The sequence below is a fragment of the Hylobates moloch genome, unplaced genomic scaffold, assembly GCF_009828535.3.
Source record: "Hylobates moloch isolate HMO894 unplaced genomic scaffold, HMol_V3 SCAFFOLD_1, whole genome shotgun sequence".
NCBI classification, from domain to species: Eukaryota; Metazoa; Chordata; class Mammalia; order Primates; family Hylobatidae; genus Hylobates; species Hylobates moloch.
The window spans coordinates 185,082,468-185,104,444 of NW_026652276.1; the positions used below are offsets into that span (position 1 = coordinate 185,082,468).

At 39.3% G+C, this 21,977-nt stretch overlaps 1 protein-coding gene across 2 annotated transcripts in view; it reads left to right on the plus strand.

The window, feature by feature from the left end:
- The first annotated feature begins 4,449 nt into the window (after positions 1–4,449).
- Positions 4,450–21,977, plus strand: part of LHFPL3 (LHFPL tetraspan subfamily member 3) — a 593,099-nt gene continuing 575,571 nt past the window's right edge. For both annotated transcript variants that reach the window (XM_032761306.2, XM_058425573.1), the window contains exon 1: positions 4,450–5,097. In XM_032761306.2, coding sequence (XP_032617197.1) covers positions 4,659–5,097 — 439 coding nt within the window. In that variant the 5' untranslated portion in view covers positions 4,450–4,658. The remainder of the gene's footprint in view (positions 5,098–21,977) is intronic.

The following is a 21,977-nucleotide window of genomic DNA, read 5'->3' on the forward strand; positions in this document are numbered from 1 at the left end:
ATGTTTCAAATTGTAGGTGTTTATTTTCAATCAAGCTGCACCTTGAGTGGGAAACTTCATGAAGCATGTTCAGAAGGTACAGCAGATAGAATTTTCTTTTTTAAAGATCAAGAAGACCAACTAGTGTTAGATTCAAAGAGAATAGGACCTGCATACTGAACTTTAAATTTTAACGTAATATCACTATGACAGACTTTAAAAAAACCACACTTCAGGTGATGGTCATATTTCTATAGTATTTTATTCAATAGAGGTCACTACGTATCTTTAGACAGAATTGTTCTAAAATTATCAAGGGCTTAAACAGATTAATAGCAACATAGTTCTTTTAGTATGTTCTTTCAGATTGTCAGCCTTATGAGAAAACAACTTATGCTTTTAACTGAGTTCTGGAAAAAATTAAAAAAAAAGAAAGGGCCAATTTACACATAATCCAATTCCAAATAGAGGAGCAAAGGAAAGAAGGAGAAAGCCTGGCATTTCTATTTCCCATTTTCCTCCCCATTCGGAGTTCTACACAGACCAAGGTGCAATGAATTCAGAGTCCTGTGATGAATTTGGTCTTGATTTGCAGGGAGAGTTGAAATAATCTATCTGATTGCCACTGCTAACTTAGTGATTTATTATCTAAGAGGTGGTTCCTGGTTTCTGAAAATCCCTAAAAGAAAACTAAAGGAGAGCAGAGGAAAGCCTTGATGAGTGAAAAGAGCTTCATTATTAAAATCTTTATATTCTGGAGTGGAATCTGATACTGACCTTGGCAATAGCCCTAAAAATCGATTAAGTAACAGATTCTAGAAATCATCTCTTTCTCCATTATCCAAGGTCATAGTAATGACTCATCTGAAAACTCTAAGCAGCCATTGCTTGAAAAATTATACCGACGGGATTTCAGAAGATGTTTTCAATTTTAAAGAAAATGTCTCTTTCACCACAGTCTGATATATATTCCTTAGGTCTCGACTAATGTTTTCCCCAAGTGCTAGGTTGTACCTCTTTTTATATTTTTTTTCAAAGTTATCTTGGAAGAGTATTCATAGAATAGAACTACTGCAGAAAGGCAGCTCAGGATACATCTAATGTCCTTTCTCCTTCACCATAATTTTAGAGATGAGAAAATGGATCCCTTAGATCCTTGGGTTTTCGTAGTTAGACAAAGATGGTGCTAGGTCTGGATCCCAAGCCTCTTGTCCTCTAAGGCTTTCACACTCTCCCATACTGTCTCAGATTAGTTTGGGACCAAAATATTTAGCTCTTTACCTTACCCAGGATATTTTTGCAGTGTTACAAGGCCCCCATTCTTCTTTTGTTGCTTTCTCTTATATAGTCCTAACATTCATTGAGACACAGTTTGCAAAAAGTGAGGGTGTGGGTCTCACCACTGACCCTTTGCGGTAGTCACAGGAAAACATCTTAACAGTGAAGTTTGAGATTTGTGTGTTCAGTGTTTCTAATTCGATGCTGTCGATGACACTGGCTTCTACTAGTTATTTAGCACATATGAATCATGTTATAGTTTCAAAATACTTTTCTATCAATAGCAACTTCTTAACATGAATCAGGCCAGTTTTATTATTTCCTCCTTCCCAAAGCAGCTTTCCTGGTCATATCAGATTTAATGAGGTGCAATAAGTTGCCCAGATGCTTAGCTGTCACAACTCCTAAAGTGTACAGGGTGCAAGCCAAAAGTTTTAGATTAAGAGAAGAAATTGTCTTACCTCTGGGATTCCTGGTTACTAAGGACAAAGTTGGGGGGTGGGTGACAAAGGGGTTTGGGAAAGGGTAGAAGAACATCTTGCATTCGTTGATAGCAAGCCAGAAGTTCACAGGTATTTTAGCTCATCCCTAGTTGCTAGAGTCTTTAAAGATCCTGCTTCATCCTGAAAATCTGCTGTAATATAGGGAAGGGTGAAGGTAGGGCGAAGGGCAACTGGCAGACTCCAGTTCATCCCTGACTGACCCTAACTTCAAGAGGCAACAACTCAAATTCTCAGAGGGAATGGGAGCACTTTAGATCAGCAATACACCAACACTGGTCTGATCCTCGTTGCTGTTGACAACAGTGGACACTCTGAGCGTGCCCCTTGGCATGGTAATTCTGAACATGAACCCAGAGGCGATTCCAAACCTGGAATAAGAATAAGGCTCTCCTTGGGCATGACTCAAATAGAAAAGCTCTTTGAATCACATTTGAATCTGAGTCACCCACCAGTCTTTTCTTTGTCCCATAAAGGCAATTCAAGCATTGAGGTATAAACCAGGCTTTTTGATTCTCAGCCTTCCCTTCTCAGCCACCTCCCATCTCAACCACCCCATGGAAACAGTAAGATTTCTTTCAGGCATTTATTTTAAAGAGAGACTACTTCATACAACCAGGTTTGGGGTATTTGAGAGCTTAAGAGAGTTACTAGAAATTACTGTCAGTTCTTGCTGTAAAGCTATCTCTGCCCCTGGGACACATGGCCTGCCAAATGGCCCCATAAATCCGATTATTCTCCTTTCCTTTTTCTCTTTCCATGTTAAAATTCTTCTGATTTACCAGCAACTTCAGGAGAGTTAAAACAAATGAAACCTAACAGAAATTCTGACCCTCCACTGCCACCAATGCTCTCAAGATGCATCATCATGAACTGTATTTTTAGAGACTTGCAAGTGTTATATTGGGCTAGCCCATATTTAGGTCATCTTTGTCACCTCCTCCAAATCCCTCTGATACTTATTTTGCAGACCTTCTGAGAGTCTACAATCACACTTCATAGAAATTCTTACTCACTTAAACTTACATGTCTCATGCTGTTTAATTCTGTTCTCTTGATTTTCAAAGCTCTGTCTGATGGACCTTGAAGTGTAATATTTTAATTACATGCCTATAGAAAAAGCTGAATGGAAGATTCTGAAACTCATGCTTTTAGATCCTTTCCCAGTTTCAGCAGCAGCCCCTTCATTATCTTATGTGTCTCACACCCCTATTCCACTTTCTCCCCCTCCCTCTTCATAGAATCTCAAATCTTCAGACTATCAAATGAAAAGCATAATTTTCATCTCTTAGGGTATGACCCTTCTACCATAGAATAGCCATTGATATAGCCAATTAGGTATAGACATAGGGTCCAATTCTATCAGAATTCTCTCTGATAGAAATGCTCAGAAAATTCTGTGATCATATGGTTCAAAATTATTTGTTACCAAAATCCACTCCTACAATTAAACATTCTGGTTTCATGGCTGGGGGTGGGAGGCAGTTACATGTTTGTTTATGTCAGAATCAGAAAGAAACAAAAAACCCAACTGAAATAGGGAAATGCAGTTTGAAAAGTAGAAACTGTTAAAAGAGCAATAGAAAGATTGTTAAAAGGGAAAACATAAGCTAAGGAAACAGCACGAAGGGCAGGTGTACAACAGCAATGCCATATGAAAATGTAAGGAATTCTATAGTGGTAATTCCAGGATAAATTAGCCTGAAAACAGCTCTCTGGTTAGCTTTGGGTTGTAGGGGGAGATGGAAGTTCCTGGACAATTAACCATCTGCTGTGTCTTTTTGTACCCTTACCACCCAGCTCAGTGCCTGGGCACAGGGTAGCTGTCAATATTTGTATAGTAAGTGTAACACTGGCCGAACTACCCTGTTTTCAAACAAACTATAAAATTCTGTGACATAGTCCCTTCCAAGCACACACAGGCCCAATCTATAGAAGGAATTATCGGGGAAACGACCTAAAGGAAAGTATGGGGCATCCATCGGCTACAGTTCAGCTGGCTGCTTGAGGGAAAAACGTAAAGAGAACGCAAGCTCAGCTGTGCTTGATGTGAGACCACCCTTGAGGTTTGTCTTTTACATTATTGTCTGCCAGGCTCCTGCGCAACTTCTGTCTCCACCTGTCGACCTGAAGGCAAACAAGGAGTTAGCCAGGGGCAGTTCTGTGGTAACAAGAAAGACTCTTGGGGGCTGTATGCCTCCTCTGCCTTGGTGTCTCTTGCCTGCAACTGCCGCGCTGCCCCTCGTGCCTCTGCAAAGATGCAGAGGTCGAAGCACGTTGCTGTGCGGTGATGAAATGCTCCCTGAATCAGCCTCTCGAGCCCGGCCTCTCACACCCACCAGGATCCTGGGGTTGCCTCTAGGATCCCTGTGGGTGCTCCTGCCACCTTCTTAGACTACCCTCGCCCTCCTAATCCAGGCCCACTTCTCTGGCTCGTGTCCACCCCTTGATGGGCGTTCCGGGGTCGCCACTGTCCTCTGCGCCCCTGGGCACTGGCAGCGCGGGCCGGGCAGCGGGGAGGGAGGCGGGAAGCGGAGGGGGGGCGCCCTGGGCTTGCGCGCCGCGGTGCTCCACGAGGGATTTGCCGCCTTAAGCTGCAGCAGCTGCAGCGGCGGCGGTGGGAAGAGGGGTGGAGGGTGGTGAGGAGGGCCGGAGCCCGGGCCAGGAGGGAGAGAGGGAGGGGAGCCGGGAAGCTGTGCTAGGCGAGCTGGAGGGGTGCTCCGCGCTCCCCCGCCCTCCTTCCGGGAGCGAGGATGCAGACTCTGAAACTGATGCTGCTGGGCTGAGGCGAAGGCAGGGGAGTTGCAGCGCGCGAGGCTCCGTGAGTGTGTCTCCTGCGCGCAGAGAGGCGGGGGGAGGCGGAGGACCAGGAGGAGGAGGAGGAGGAAGAGGAGGGGGAGAATGCCCGGAGCCGCCGCCGCTGCCGCCGCCGCCGCGATGCTCCCGACTCAGGAGGCTGCCAAGCTGTACCACACCAACTATGTGCGGAACTCGCGGGCCATCGGCGTGCTGTGGGCCATCTTCACCATCTGCTTTGCCATCGTCAACGTGGTGTGCTTCATCCAGCCCTACTGGATAGGCGACGGCGTGGACACCCCGCAAGCCGGCTATTTCGGGCTCTTCCACTACTGCATCGGCAACGGCTTCTCCCGGGAGCTGACCTGCAGGGGCAGCTTCACGGACTTCTCCACGCTGCCCTCGGGCGCCTTCAAAGCCGCCTCCTTCTTTATCGGCCTCTCCATGATGCTCATCATTGCCTGCATCGTTTGCTTTACCCTCTTCTTCTTCTGCAACACGGCCACTGTGTACAAGATATGTGCCTGGATGCAGCTCACCTCCGGTGAGTGCGCGCTCACCTCCGCGGAAGCGGGGGACCCCGGGGCGCCCGAGCCAGGGAGGGGCCAGAGTGGGAGGGACGGGGGCTGTGCGCGCTCTGCGAGCCCAGCCGCCTAATCCGCTCAGGCGTCGAGGTGTGGGGGGCGGGAGCCCAGCGAGGCCAGAACCCCCGGGGTTCCCCAGCCCCGGCGCTGGCGCCTCATCCCGGGGCTTTCGTGAGCCTCCCAAGTGTGGGGGACGCCACCCAGAGGGACGCGCCGGAGGCAGGGCGGTTGTGGGGCCGAGTCCGCTCAGAACTAAGGATGGTGGGCGGAGAAGTGGCCGCTTAGAGAGATGGGGCCAGGTGTCCGTGCTGAGGGACTAAGGAGGGACTGACAGGGCGAAGTGAAAAGCGGATTTGGAGAGGTCGTAGTGGAAAGAGCAGCCAGCGTGCCCTGCCCCTCGCTGCTGGGACTATTTCTGTCATTGATCCTGGGAAAGGGGGCGGGGGGCGGTGGCTGGAGTGATACTGTTTCTTTCCGTCCCGGGCAGTTATATATGTTTTCTCCTCCATCTGGAGGTGAAGAGATCTTAATTCTGCTTTGGGTTTCCCCTTGTAAGAAGAATGTAGCTTAGAACATTCCTTCGCAATTGCTCAATGTCAAGTCTTCAGTTTGCCTCCTTGTCCGTGCAAAGGTCCTTCCATTTCGTCTTTAAACAGAGAGAAGTCTTTAGTAAATCAAAATTCCTCAAGATCTCATTTTTGGAAAGTGGCTTTGGGGAAGTGGGTAGAGAGGAGAATGTTTCATTAGCATCTCCGATCACTCTTTGCCTGTGGGTGATAAATTGTTGCTAGCTGGAGGATATGAAAGTACTTTTTTTCTGTGCATCAAAGTTACTTTTAACCCAGAAAGGATGGGGTACATTTCCTGGTGGCTTTGAAGAGTCCTGAAACAAAACTGACTCCTTACTGTACTCTCCCTGATGCTGATTGCCTCTCTGCCAGCCAGCTTGGATGCCCTCCCTTCTAAAGCCAAGGGTCCAGTGGTCCTGACACATTTCTGTTCCAACATTGTTGAGGTCCTTTTGATTTTATGGATGGTCTGGTTGTAGAAGGACACTGAATATCTTAGGCAGCTAAACTTTTCATTTGCGTTTTATTTTACTGTTCTCATTTTTAAGATGTTTCAAGATTTTGTCGTTTATTCTATTCCTGGGAAGGTTTTCTGGGGAGAGGGATTCAATCCCCGAGTTTACCAGAGTGTTGTAGGATGAGTAGGTACTTAAAGGTGCTGGACAATAGCGTTAAGGTTCATAGTCCTATATTGCTAGTTTGATAACGAAAGAGAAGCTTATGGGAGACTACACTTGTGTGAAAGTATTTATGTTGTGTTTTGGCTCGCCTGATTTTGATTTGCCATATATTGTAAAAGTGCGTATGTAAAAAGCAAGAAATGAGAACCAGTAGAGACTCCCTCTTTTACACATACCATTATCTCTTGAAAGGTGAGTTTTGTGTCTCCTTCTGCACCCCCATCCCCAACTTTTTCTAGCAACTCCTCATTCTATGTTTTTGTATATAATGTTAACTTTTATGGCCATTTCAAGCAGAATAACTGTAAGATTTGGAATAAATTCATGTATTATGGCTGTTTTTGACACTTAGCTCTGGTTTGACTTTGAAGAGGACACACAAGATGCAGATGCTGTAGAAAAAGAATTGACCCTGCACAGCTAATTTTAATTTTTCTAAGTTAAATGACCTATTTAGACAGGTGATTCAAATTACATCGTTTTTCAAAGGTCTGAAAATACTTTGCAGGTGCTTTCTCAACAACATATTCTTCAATGTTTGATTTGTATGAGGTTTCATACTCTAACCCCCCGCTTTTTTAAAGAACAGAAAATGATCTTTGAGAAAGAAATACCAGTTTTGAAGTTAATACAAACTGCAACCATTACAAGGTTTTGTTTTGTTTTGTTTCCTTTTCTCTTTCTGGAATAGAGCACACAAAAATTGTCTGTCCTGGAGCAGTGAAATATAATGTTGTTCTCAGGCATTTGACATCAATGTTTATCCTGTTTTCCATGTCATGTAAAATGTGGTGATAGTTTTTGTACTAAAGATGTAAGGACATTTGCTTCATTTTGGAGAAGTCCAGATCCTTAAGTGACATACTTTTTAAAACCTTTATTTGCAATTATTTGGTATTTTATTTCTAGGCAAACTATAGGACATGATTTTGTTCATTAGTGAAGTATATTAATAAAAGAAAAATGGATTCTGATGACAGATCAAATAAAAATCTGTCACTCATTCACAGATTTTTAAGGAATAACATATAGAAGATATTTCTAAAGAATGTTACATTTAACATGGTTTTCAGGGTTTTTCTAAAAAAATTAAGTCTCATTATGATGCTAACAAAAAATTTAATATAACCTATTGTAAGTTACTTTGAAAGTTTAGTCTAGGCCAGGTGCAGTGGCTCATGCCTGTAATCACAGCACTTTGGGAGGCTGAGGTGGGTGGATCATTTGAGGTCAGGAGTTCAAAACCAGCCTGGCCAACATGATGAAACTCCATCTCTACTAAAAATACAAAAATTAGCCAGGCATGGTGGTGGGTGCCTGTAATGCCAGCTACTTGGGAGGCTGAGGCAGGAGAATTTCTTGAGCTTGGGAGGCGGAAGCTGCAGTGAGCCGAGATCTCACCACTGCACTCTAGCCTGGGAAACAGAGTGAGACCCCATCTCAAAAAAAAGAAAAAGAAGAAAGTTTAGCCTTCAGACTATTCCTCTTTAATGTTAAGTAGCCTTCTCTTACCTATTGTTTACCTGTACCTAGGCTAATCTCAAGTGTAATTTGCTAAATATGAAAGATGAGACCTTAATGTACTATTTGCTTATTAGAGACTGTTTATCCCTCATTGGAAATCAAACTATTCACTTGTATATTTAGTTATCTAAGCATTTTTAATATATTAACATCCTATATGTAGTCAGGTAGAATATAAAATCCTTTTTTTTTTTTTTTTTTTTTTGAGATGGAGTCTCGCTCTGTCACCCAGGCTGTAGTGCAGTGGTGCGATCTCAGCTCACTGAAACCTCTGCCTCCTGAGTTCAAGCGATTCGCCTGTTTCAGCCTCTTGAGTAGCTAGGGCTACAGGCATGTGCCACCACACCAGGCTAATTTCTTGTATTTTTAATAGAGACAAGGTTTCACCATGTTGGCCAGGCTGGTCTGGAACTCCTGACCTCAAGCAATCTGCCTGCCATGGCCTCCCAAAGTGCTGGGATTACAGGCGTGAGCCACTGCACCCAGCCAAAATCCTATTTCAAGTGATACATTAAGATGATGAAACAGGTGACTTCTTATGATATTACAATATAAAAAATTATTATTTTTATGATTCTGAACGATGAACCAGAAAAATTAATTTATTTATTGGACCTGAAAATGATGTTGCTCATTCATCTAGGTGTGTGAAGCACATTTAATTATCATGCAGTTATGAACACCTTACCCTCTCCCTCCTCACTCTAAGTCTTTATCAAACACAGTAGCCTGAAACTAGGAAGCTCAGAATTAGGAGCTAATATGTCATACTATGTTTGGATGTAATCCTGTATGTACAGACCATGTCTTATATAAAAACTGGGGACATAAAAATAATACATACAATAAAGATAATAAGAGATATAAAACTTTCCTAAATCTGTAGAAAGGCAGTTTCTTCAGAAGGAAAAAACAAGAGCCTTTTCTTCTTTCTGTGTGATTTCTCTGACACTGAAAGGAAAGGAGTAGATTTGTAATTGGTCAAGCAGGGTAATAAAGTCCAGATTTTTAAAAAGTCAGGATGGGAATTTTCTTCCCTGGGAACCTTATCTTCTGTTTCTATGTTCTTGTTCTCTTTAAGTCAATATTTCAGTTGGTTTCTGAGTCTACTAATAACTGCATTTTGTTTGTTCTAGTGACTATAAGCCATACCTTGAATTGTTTCCAGAAGCCCGTGTGTTCACCATATTAGGCCAAAGAAATCTTATGTTTTCTTTTTCTTTTTTATAAGCTGAAGTATTCAGTGGAACTTCAGGTTTTGTAGACATCGGTCATGCATTTCTTGGTCAAAGGCAGCAGATATGGAAAGATACTCGCTTTCATCTGTGGAGATGGGACACCTGATCCAGATTGGATTTTCTTATTAAGGAGAGATGAGGACAGAATGGGTTGTACTCCCCAGATTCCTCATCGGTATCATTCTCAGTGTACCAGCAAGAAGGGCCACCAAGATGGCAAGGCTTTATGGCAAGGGGTAAGGGGTGAATTGTTTAGTCTGTTACCCCTAGCCTCCTAGATTTAGTTGTGCCAAATTCTTTTTATCCCACTTGCTTTCTTAAATTTTATAACTTTGTCGTTTAGGTGAGATGAGAATCACCAAAGGTAATCACTATATTTCTTAGCCTGCAAGAAGAGCTTTGAAATGTTATACCATCCTATCTTGTGGCACCCTCCTGTTTTCTTATAGATCTCATTAGCATTTGAAATTACAGCACATTTCCATGTTTATTTAATTTCTGTCTTCTCCAGTACATTGAAAGTTCCATAAGGCCTTGCCTGTTTTTCTTTATACAGCATAGAGGTCAAAAGCATGGAAACTGGAGTTAAAAGATGTGGGTTTGAAGCCTGGCTGTGACACTTACAGACTGTGTGACCTGGGGAATTAATCTTCCTATGCTTTAGTTGCCCATCTGCAAATATGCATATAATTGTACCTGTCAGGAGACTGTTACAAAGACTAAATGAGCTAATGTATTACTTAGTGTCTGGTTTACAGTAAGTAGGCCCTCTGTGAGTGTTGGGTATGGTTGCTGTCGTTGTCTTGCTATTATTACTATATCCTGGCATATAGTAGTATGTGTATATCTGGCACATAGTAGGTATTCAACAATTTTTTGTTGAGTTAATAAATTGAAAAATAATGAATAATCTGGTGAAGAATGAAAGGAAAAAGGACTTTAAATTTCCCATATGTTAGGCCGGGTGCAGTGGCTCACACCTGTAATCCCGGCACTTTGGGAGGCCAAGGCAGGCAGCTCACCTGAGGTCAGGAGTTCGAGACTAGGCTGGCCAGCATGGTGAAACCTTGTTTCTACTAAAAATACAAAAACTAGCCAGGTATGGTGGCGCACACCTGTAATCCAAGCTACTCAGAAGGCTGAGGCAGGCAAATCACTTGAACCTGGGAGGCAGAGGTTACACTGAGCCGAGATCATGCCACTGCACTCCAGACTAGGCAGCAGAGTGAGACTCCATCTCAAAAAAATAAAATAAAATAAATTTCCAATATGTTGTGGCGAGAAGTGAATGCTGTGTACTTTGAAAGCCGTGATACTCATTTCTCAGTGGTGTGTGGCATCACTAGTAGTGACCACACTGAAAGAACTAGTCCTTGTTCTTTGACAATGGTTGTGACTTGACACCCTAATTTGTGATGAGCTTTTTTCCCAAACAGAGGCTTTCTGATATGTAGGTAATGATCTTTATTACAGCATTGGGAGATAATCATATCTCAGGCTTCAGCAAATTTTCCCTTACCATTTATTTTCTCATTAAAAAACCCCATATCATCCAAAATGGAGGCTTTATGTAAAAATCAAGAGATTGGGTTTTCCTTCAGGAAGAACAGGGACTTGTTCTAGGTTGGATTTCCTTATGTACCTTCAGGAGCAATAAAGACAGGAAAAGACTTTTCCTGTCTTTCCAGGCTTTCCCACTTCTTACTGGGCATCAGGGCAGATGTGCTCTTCTTGGACTCCCATGGAGCCGGCCAAGCCCTCTCTGACAGAGTGATTCTGAATGTGCTGAGCTCTGATGGGGTGCTCTGAAGAGGGGACAAAACTGGGATGTACTCAGGTGTAGACTCAGTGCTCAGGACAATCATCTGTCCTTACCCTTGGGCTAGAGCTGAGCAGTATGTAAAAGTGAGCTCTTGCCCCAAAATACTGCTTATGCCTCCTGAGTTCAGTGCCATGGAGTGACCCTAAATAGAGGCTTTTCCTCTACCAGAGCATTTCAAATCTTCTCCCATGTGTAGAGGAAAGGATACGTACTGCTGGTGAGGGCAGTTTTTGTTTTCTAACAACATATTTCACTTAAAATAATTTTTTATTTACCAAGACAAACTTACAAGAAAGTGATCTGGAATAATTTAGAAACATTTCCCTTATATGTAATGTGACAAGAAATGTGACAATTGAAGAGATGTTAGAAAATATATTAATGTGATGTCAAAACAAACAGTTTTTATAAAAGTGAGATTTTAAGCAAACATCTGTGAAAAATAACCGGTCCCATATAACCCCTACAATATATTGTTAGAAATTTTTTTCTTGGTGCAAGGCTGCACAATCAACAAGTTTTCCACTGTAAAAATATAATAAAGTACTTCTATACTTCTGTAAGTAAATAATATAATAAAAGTCTAACCAGAATGTGGTATCAGAGGCTTAATATGAAAACACCTATTTGGTAATTTTTGTTTGGCATGTTGCTACCACTCAGGAAAGAGAATCCAGATGGCCAAGCTAGTATATTTCACTGTATGTACATATCTCAGAAATCTTTCAAAGGGACTAAAATGAAAAAAAAAAAAAGAAAGAAAGAAAGAAACAGAAGAGCATATAGCTAGAGTTCCAGTATGTGGCTCAGTGCACTTCGGTGTGTGGTATCAGGAGATAAACTATGGGGAGAGGAGTAGAGAGAATTTTGGATCACATTGGCATGAAGCAAATAACGCTCTAGGAGAATTCTACTTTGAGGGCTTAATCTCATGATAACTGGACTAGTTTTAAAGTGTAATTTCCATAATGTATTTGAACTTTGGGGGTCAGCACCAGCTTTAATTAATGTGAATTTTCCTTATCATAATGAGTCAACTGGAATTTTTATTTGATATGAGGAAAGACCAAGGAGCTGACCTTTATTCTTAATAATAAAAAGAAGATAGTAATAATGATGGAAAGTAAGAGGCTACTTCATATAGCAAATAGTAGATGAGTTATTTGATGACTTAAACATAATGCTCTTATAAAAAGTCACTGAGGCATTTGAAAAATAGAAATAATCTCCCTCAGCATCCTAAATGTTTACATCATATCATAATTAAAGACATAAGCACTCAAATTATGGCTACAGTTCTATGATACTCCCACTGCACAAGGTCCTGCTACTATTCATAGTTTAAATTGTCCTAACTATAATCTTGAGTGAGTGCATTTCTCACCTTTTTTGCTAAAAAAAAAAAAAAAAAAAGACAAAAATAAGGGGCTTGCAAGGGGAAGATAAATAGTTTTTCGACCAATATAGATATGAACCATATCTGACTACTACTGGGTAGAATGAAAGAAGAAAGCAAACCTTTTGGAAATAGAGTTGCTGGCACAGAATTGACATACTTGAGTTCTGATATCTTCCCCACCCTAGTGAAACCAAGGGCTGCAGCAGGGTAGGGCTACTATGTGTGCTCAACAGGAAGAAAGATCCTAAATAATTGTCTGAGTGAAGTTGATCTTCTAATTGCAGGAAATTTTAAGATTATGACTTATCAATGAAAGGGCTAGTGGAAGAGCAGTGAAAAATAATGGGATAAATGAAAAATAGTTGTATCTGAAAAGAGGCCCTAACTCAGAAGCAGACATGCACAAACTAAATAATCAAGGGAGTTCTCCACATTCTTTGCCCTGTTAGAGAACAATGGCAGATAGGATTTTGAAGGGAATTCAACTTTAGCTTTAGTACAGAATGCATCACAGGCCTTTTTTTTTTTAAGTGTTTGTAGACTCCTTCTGGAAATAGTCTGGAGGGAATGTTTTCTGCATGGCCTTTAGTTGGTTTCAGTTAAGATCAAGAGTGAGGTGCTGCAAAATCAAAATGGGAAATGTGTATTATAATTGACAGAAGGCTCAGTATTAAAACAAACAAACAACAGCAACAAAAAAACAGGCAAACAAATCCAGCTGTGAAGAATGGGAGGGATATAGAAGAGTGACACCAAAAATAAATGAAGTATGAATAGTAAAGAGACGATGAAATTCAAGGTTGGAAAGCCTGTGGAATTTCATAACATCAAATGCCTTTTGAATTTGATATCATCAATGGCTTAAAAATGTATTGGCACAGGACAAGCAGAGAGCTAGAATATGTCATATGGTGCAGAGCTGTGTGCAAATCCCAGTTTTTAAGAAAGAAAAATTATGGCTTCACCCCCAGTCAGGGAATTATAATAGACTCTAAAATCAAGCTATTTAAAGGGAGAGATACTAGATGTATGGCAGGTGGAAATAAGGAGAAAGATTAAAATAAGGCAACCTAAGAAAGAATAGGTCATTGTAAAATTTGATGAAAAGCATTTCTATAGTTTCTCTTTGAAAACCTAGTTATAAATTGTGAGTTTAAATTGATTTCTGTAATATAATGCCTTTAATGGGGAAAGGGTGCTTACAGTGAACATTTGGGTAAATACATTTACAAAACATTTTAAGAACCTGTATAATTACAAACTAGACTAATTTAATTCATCTAAAATTCAGATGATTAATAGCCAGCGATATTGTGGATCTGTGTGATGCCAAATCTGAGTTAACTGAATAGCTACATTTTAACCAGTTGACTGGACAAAACGTAGTACTGACCAGTTGGTATGTTATAAAAACCTTCATAGAGAAAGGAATGCTCTACTGTAGTGTTTTAAAAACCATGGTGGATGACCTTTTAACGGTCATGAATCAGTTCGTAGATAATCAACATTAGAACTTGGATTAAAAGAGAGTAGAAAATACGAATGCAAGGCATTTAAAAATGGTCTTATGATACCTTTATTTTCCTTTTTCTTTTCTTTTTTTTTTTTTTTTTTTTTTGAGACAGAGTCTCGCTCTGTCGCCCAGGCTGGAGTGCAGTGGTGCGATCTCAGCCCACTGCAAGCTCCTCCTTCTGCGTTCAAGCCATTCTCCTGCCTCAGCCTCCTGAGTAGCTGGAACTACAGGTGCCCGCCACCACGCCCGACCAATTTTTTTGTATTTTTAGTAGAGACGGGGTGTCACCATATTAGCCAGGTGGTCTCGATCCCCTGACCTCGTGATCTGCCCACCTCAGCCTCCCAAAGTGCTGGGATTACAGGCATGAGCCACTGCGCCCAGCCAAAACCTTTATTTTCTAAAAACATTTACATGCTTACACACGTGTGTGTGGACTAGGTTGCAACATAAAATGTATTACTGTAGGCTGTAGTCACAATGTTTGAACAATACTATTCCAGAGCAAAGATGATTTAGTGTGAATTTAGGAAAATAATCATCTCTGCTTTGGAAAATTGTGGAAGATTTATACAAGTTATTCATAGCTAATTTTGTATTAGAAGGTAGATTAGATAAAATATACTTAACCTAAGCAACTTGAGACTTTTTTCCTTTGGTTTTATTTTCTCACCTCCATTTATGACTTTTATTGCTAATGTATTATCCCCAATTAAATTGTAGGTTGATTGAAAATTAGACTTATTTTCCAGATGTGATTTGATTGACCCTTTGTGCTGTAAAAAATGACATGGCCCACCTCTGAGAAACAATATAGCTTAAAAACCATTTAACAAAAGTATTTAAATGTGTCAAGTGGATATAGACTCATAGGCTTCTGAACGTTGGACAGATATTAAAAATCACTTAACATGATCTTCTCCTTTTCTTGATTAAGAAATAATAATGGCCGGGCATGGTGGCTCACGCCTGTAATCTCAGCACTTTGGGAGGCTGAGGCAGGTGGATCGTCTGAGGTCAGGCATTCAAGACCAGCCTGACAAACATGGTGAAACCCCGTCTCTACTAAAAATACAAAAATTAGTCAGGCGTGATGGTGAGTGCCTGTAATCCCAGCTACTCGGGAGGCCAAGATAGGAGAATCGCTTGAACCCAGGAGGCGGACGTTGCAGTGAGCTGAGATGTTGCCATTGCGCTTCACCTTGGGCAACAAGAGTGAAACTCTGTCTCAAAAAAAAAGAAAAGAAATAATAATGATAAATACTAACTATTGAGCAACTACCACTTGCAAAAACCTTTAGTTTAACCCTCATAACAATACTACAAGGTTCGTATTATACCCAATTTGCAGATGAAGAAATGGAGGCTTAAAAAATTACTCAAAAGAACTTGTTCAAGGTCATAGAGACAATAGGTGGTTTGAGCCAAAATTAGACTCTTTCCCTGGCCTACAGCATGTTTCCACTAAGTCTGAGAGAGATTCAGAGTCTTGCCAAAAGAATATCTTGGAAAAATTGAGATCAACACGCATCTGATTCCCACTGCAGTTCCATTTCTACCACTTTCTTTTGCCTCCCAATGTAACGTCCATTTGTTTAGTGTAAGTCTTCAATATGCATTTTCACCATTCTGTATCATCATGCAAGGAAGGAGCTGCTCTTTGCAGGGGAAATAGTTATCTATGTATTTACCAGAATTTCCTCTTCAAGCATACTTAGGTAGCCCTCATACCATCCTTTTCATTTCTCTAACCTAAAGTCTGCAGTGGTTCTTTTCCCCTAATGTCCCCTTGGTTACACCTCTGAGATTATTGCCATTAATCTTAGACTGTGAATTCCTACAGGACTAGAGCAACATCCACATTACTGGCTTTGTGTCATCCATTCTTGCCCTAAATTAAATGCAGAAATTTTCTTAATAGATTTGCTTATTGATGGTGGTGGTGAAGATGGACAGAGTTGCTAAGGTTCAGACACAGTTCCAGAGAAAGTAATAATAGACTTGAGCAGTTTCTGGGGGGATCAGGGTGAGGAAGGGAAGCTAGTGTGTGGTCAATATTTGCATCTTGACCTGTCATCTTATTGGCTGGATGCCTTTGGGTAAGTCACGTAACTATTTTTGACTTTTTATTTTCTTGACTTAATTTTTCTAAGGCTTGTACAATTCTATTCCAGATTTTTTTAAAAAGAGAGATTGCAAGTTATAGACATTTAAAAAACAACATCTGCTAACCAAATGTTGCTTTGTATTTACCAAGAAAGTAAATGTTAGGCAAACCATCAAGGATAGAGTGAAATTTAAAGCAGAAAGAAAATAAAGAAAAACTAGAAAGACAAGTAGGCATATAAAGTTAAATTTTCTCAATCTAATGAAACTTTAAATAAAATATATTTTCTTCATTCTTAGGATTATTGAATTAATGCACATAAAACACTTAAAATTGTACCTAGAACATAGTAAGCACTCAAAAAAAGTTAGCTATGATTACTGTTACCACTACTACTACTACTACTAAAGAGATCAGGGCCAGAAGCATGGTCAGTGTTTACAAAATTTAGCAAACAGAAAAATTGAACTTACAATATACTACCTAATGAAGGCATTTGAGTGGCGCAATTTGTGTATGCTGGATCTACTTTGTTTTGAGATTAAGGAAATGTTTGCAAGTATTTTTAGTAAACTGCATGGTGTTATAAAAATGCTATTGTGATCCTTATAATGAATTGTATGCATTACTAACAAAACACCAGTTTCAGTTAAGAGTTTAATTTTGTGTTAACAGAACTAGCTCTTCCATTTTATTTGTCTGGAGTAATGACTGAAAATAATAGGAATGTATTTTGGAAATAATTTTGAACTGTTTGATAACTGCAACTAAACAAACTTAAAAAAAGAAAGCCATGTTTTGAAGAATGCATGGCAAGACAGTTTTTTAACTGTGTTAAGACCTGAATATTTAGTCATTCTTACTAAGTTCTTCCAAATGATAGAAAAATATTATCAGCTATTACCCAAATTATTTCCTCTTCACAGTTATCGAAAGCAAAATTGAATATTCTCCATCTCTAATAACATCAGGAAATTAGAAATAGCATTTTCCTCTGCTATTCAAAATGCAACTATAATACATTGAAAATTAGGTTTCTCAGTACTTTATCTGTGAATCTTTATTGTTTTCCTGAGCAAAGAAGATAGTGATTTAAAATTTTCTGATTTATGCCCAAATGAAGGTGATGTTGTTCTATTTTTCATTAACATGTTAATTCCTCCTTGTATTTCTTTAGCTTTTCTAAAGAAAGTGAAAAAAGCAGCAACAACATTGCTTCTTATAAATGTTTCATTTTAAAGTCATCAGTTTATTATAAAATCAGAATATCAAGTTTGCTATGACTACATCTCTGACTATGATCCAAACTACTGGATTAAACAATAAGCAAATGAACATTCTCTGTTTTACATATTCATCCAAATTCCTTTTGTGGTGACTATTTAGAGCCGATTTTGACAAGAGAACTTACTAAATAAGCTTGTTCGACCACACTGTTTTTGGAGATGCCAGTGAGCATCACTGAGCCATCTTGAAGGCTATGGTGAATAGTTCTGCTCTTCCAGACCTCTCAGTCTTTTGAAAGCGCTCTCCAGTAAGATGAGCAGGATAGGGAAATGGGTCAGGATCCACCAGCCCCAGTTCACTTTGCTGAAGACCCCTCCATTGTCGGCAGGATGGGCTCTAGAGGGAGCTCCAGCCCTGTCATCTTATACTTCTGAGAACTTTGCCTTTTACAGGGTCAGGTCCAGACTCATTTTCTCCCTGACACTGCCTGGAGGATGATATTCTGGAGGACGGAGGGTGGAGGATAAAATATAAAGATTGAAAAAGAATAAGAAAAAGGATTTATAAGAAAACACACAGTAGAAGGGAAAGCTCCTTTACCTACAAGGGAAAAGCCAGCTCCTCCTGAATATTTCTGCAGCCCCTTGCCTTAATATAAAATGCTTTGAAATTACTCTCTATAATCTATCTGACCTTTGAAGAATCTGCCGTGACTTCCAGTGGCCTTCTTTTTTGGAGAACTCATTGGCATGGTAATCCCCATCAGGTCATTTTGGTTGCTGTTTCTTAGACTGGAGATGGACACATGGGAATGACTTGAGCAGGTCCCTGGATAATTCAAAAGAAATTGAGGAATTCAGAACTGTAAGGTTCTAAACAGCCCTTTGGTCTTGGTGATCATGAACTATGCATTATAGTTGTGTTTCTGCAGGTGCCTGAACTTGTTTTGAAAATTTAAAAAGTAGGGTTGGAAATCCCATTTCTTGGGAAACTTTAGGGACTTTTCAGAATTTAAAAATAATGTTTTAGATAACTCAGAACATGGACCGCAGCCATTGGCAAATAATGCTTCACAAAATCAGAATGAAAAACTGGGCACCTAATTTAATTACCAGTTCCTACCTACATATTCCAGTCTCTATTTCCTTAAATAAAACAAAAGAAAAGGAAAGGAATGAGTTCCTTTTATACCCACAAATAGCATTATCCACTGAACACCACTCAAAGGAGACACAAATTCTCAAGCTGTTTCCTATTTTATCTCTTCAGGAACCTGAAGTGCAGAAAGTTCTTTAGAGGAAAATTTTCAAAAAGCACACTTCCCTTCTCTAAATCAATACTTTTTTCCATCTTATACTCATAGAGCACTCTTTTTAATCCTCACCAGAATTTTCCCTCATTAGCCCCAGTGCCCTGCTATGGCCCCAGTACCCACTAAAGTGTGTGTGAACAAACCAAGTAGGAAATTTGAAACTGTACTGATAGTGCAATTTAATTTAGCAGGCTAGCATTACTGTGGTACTGCTTAGAATGTTTTGGCCAAACTTAGTGTGCAGAGAATAAAGAAGAAAATTCTGCAATCAATATGAGTTTGTATTTCATAAGGGCTGTTCCCTTCTTTTGCGTATTATTAAAGAATTGATTTTTTTTTTTTTGCAAATTCTCTAGAAAGCCAAACAAATGATTGTGAGAGGTGGTCCCTATACACTAAAGTTTTAATTATAATAGAACTATTCAAGGAATGGAATGAGTCTCACTTACAATTCTTTGTCTCCAAGTCTCATGATGACATGAGCAGTTCATTTGAAATTTTTCCCCAAATGTGTTAAAGTATTATCCAAGTTTGGTGTAGAAATATGATTTATAAGAAGCCAAAGGCTGAGTGTGGTGACTCATACCTGTAATCTCAGCACTTTGGGAGGCTGAGGAGGGCGGATCATGAGGTCAGGGGTTCGAGACCAGCCTGGCCAACAGAGTGAAACCCCGTCTCTGCTAAAAATACAAAAATTAGCCGGGCATGGTGGCGCATGCCTGTAGTCCCAGCTACTCTGGTGGCTGAGGCAGGAGAATCATTTGAACCCAGGAGGTGGAGGTTGCGGTGAGCCGAGATCACGCCATTGCACTCTAGCCTGGGCAACAGAGTAAGACTCTGTCTCAAAAAAACAAACAAACAAAAAAAGAAGCCAAGCTTCAATTTATACAATGAAAGAGAAGGTGATTTAAATACCTATTGTAGTTATAAATGTTATTTAGCCTAGCCATCACTTTGATTTTGTCTAACACTTGCAAAATGAACCATTGTTTCACTTCATCTGCCTCATGTTATGAATAATATATTTTACATTTGTGTGTATGGCTTGTGTGTGTGTGTGTGTGTGTGTGGTTTACAAAATCATACTAAAACGACCATTTGCGTACCTGCTACCCACTTCCCTGATTACATCCCCTCTCACCCAGAAATAGCCACTTTCTTGAGTCTTGAGTTTTGTGTTATTACCTTATATTTTCTTTTAGTTTTATCAGTGATGTACACTTTCCTGGGTAGCATATTGTTTAATTTTGTCTGTTTCTGTTTTTAAATGAAATGCTTTTAATATTTCACCATTTAGAATGACATATGCTGTAGATTTTTATTTTTGCAAATACTAATTAGATTAAAGAAGCTCCCTTATATTCCTACACTGATAAGTTTTTAAATTGTGAATGTAAGTTGAATTTTATTGAATGCATTTCCTGCATCTATTGAAATGATCAAATTACTTTTCTAAATTAATATATATTGATAAGATAATTATAATACTGGATTTTCTAATGTTGAAGTAATTGTGCATTTAAAAAATGAAGCTAACTTTGCCATACGTCATGAGACCTGATGCTAATATTTTATTTATTATTTTTAATTTTTTTATTTCAATAGCTTTTGGGGTACAAATAGTTGTTGGTAACCTGGATGAATGGTATAGTGGTGAAATCTGAGATTTTAGTGCACCTATAGCCCGAGTTGTATACATTGTGCCCAATATGTAGCTTTTAAATCCCCAATCCCACTTCCACCCTTCCCCTTCTAAATCTCCAAAGACAATCTTATCACCCTGTTTGCCTTTGCGTACCCATAGCTTAGCTCCCACTTAAAAGTGAAAACATATGGTATTTGGTTTTCTATTTCTGAGTTACTTCACTTAGAATAATGGCCTCCAGCTTCATCCAAGTTGCTGCAAAAGACATTATTTCGTTCTTTTTTATGGCTGAATAGTATTCCATGCTGTATGTATGTACGCCACATTTTCTTTAGCCACACATTAATTGATAGGCACTTAGGTTGGTTCCATAGCTTTGCAGTTGTGAATTGTGCTACAATAAACATATGCATGCAAGTGCCTTTTTGATATAATGACTTATTTTCCTTTGGGTAGCTACCCAGTAATGGGTTTGCTGGATCAAATGGTAGATCTACTTCATGATTTTTTGAAATATTTTCATGAGTAAAGTTGGTCTTTTTTTGTTTCCTTTGTCATACTGTCTTTACCTAGTTTGGATAAGAGGGTTATATAAGATTCATAAAAGTTGAGAAGTCTCTCTCTTTTTCTGTCTTTGAGAAAAAAATTTGTGTATGAATCAAATGATCTGTTTTTGGAATGTTTAATAGAGTTATCTCATAAAACTGTTTGAGCCTGGTGTTTCTTTATGGAAGGATTTTTATACTACTATTACATTTCTTTAATTGTTATGGAATCATCTAGGCTTTTTATTTCATCTTGAGTCAGTTTGTAAAGATATATTTTCCTAAGAATTTGTCTAATTATTCTATCTAAATTTTCAAATGTGTTGGCATAAAGCTGCTCCTAATATATTCGCATAATAGTATAAGGGTTGCTTGTGTATTCTCTATTTTCTTTAGCTCAGTTTTGCCAAAGTTTTGTCACGTCTTTTTAAAAGAACCAGCTTTAACTTTGTTGATTTTCTCCACTACATTCTTCTGTCCTATAGCATTCATTTTTGCTTTTTAAAATATTTCCTTTCTTCTATTTTGTTTGGGTTTATTCTCTTGTTCTTTTTCTAACTTTTTAATTTGGTTACCAAGTTTGTTAATTTTTTAGCCACTACAACTTTTATGGGAAAACGACCTGTTTATCTATGCTGAGATTTTTGAAAAGGGTATTATTATAAGTTTTGAGTAGGAATTGCCTGCAACCATTATAAGCATCATATAAAGTAACAAAATTCTATGTTCGTTATAAAAAGCTCAAGTTACTTGTTAAAATATTTACAAATATTTCAATGCCATGGTTTATACAAATTACATATACTTGATATTGAAGCTATATTCGATGTATTTTTAATATTTAGTACTTTAATATTCATTTTTTTCTGATGTTACATGACATAAACATAACAAGTGGTTTTACAAAGTTACATTTAGCATAATAGATGATGCTCCCAGATACCTTCCCATTTATTCTAGCAATTGCTATTGTACTAGTATCATTTTCTATGATACGAAAAAGATGAGAAAAAACTCTTTACCACTGGTGGTCAGTTGATGCTCCCATGGTTAATGTCAGCTTCAGTGCTCCATTACGTCTTTGGATTTTTGCTTTGTCTTTTTTCTTCTAATATTGTCTTACTTTACTATAAGCTCAGTCTTGCATGCTTTTAAAAGTTTTGAATTTTTATTCCTTCTTCTTTTTTTTTTTTCTTAGACATAGTCTCACTCTGTTGCCCAGGCTGGAGTGCAGTGGTGTGATCTTGGCTCACTGCAAC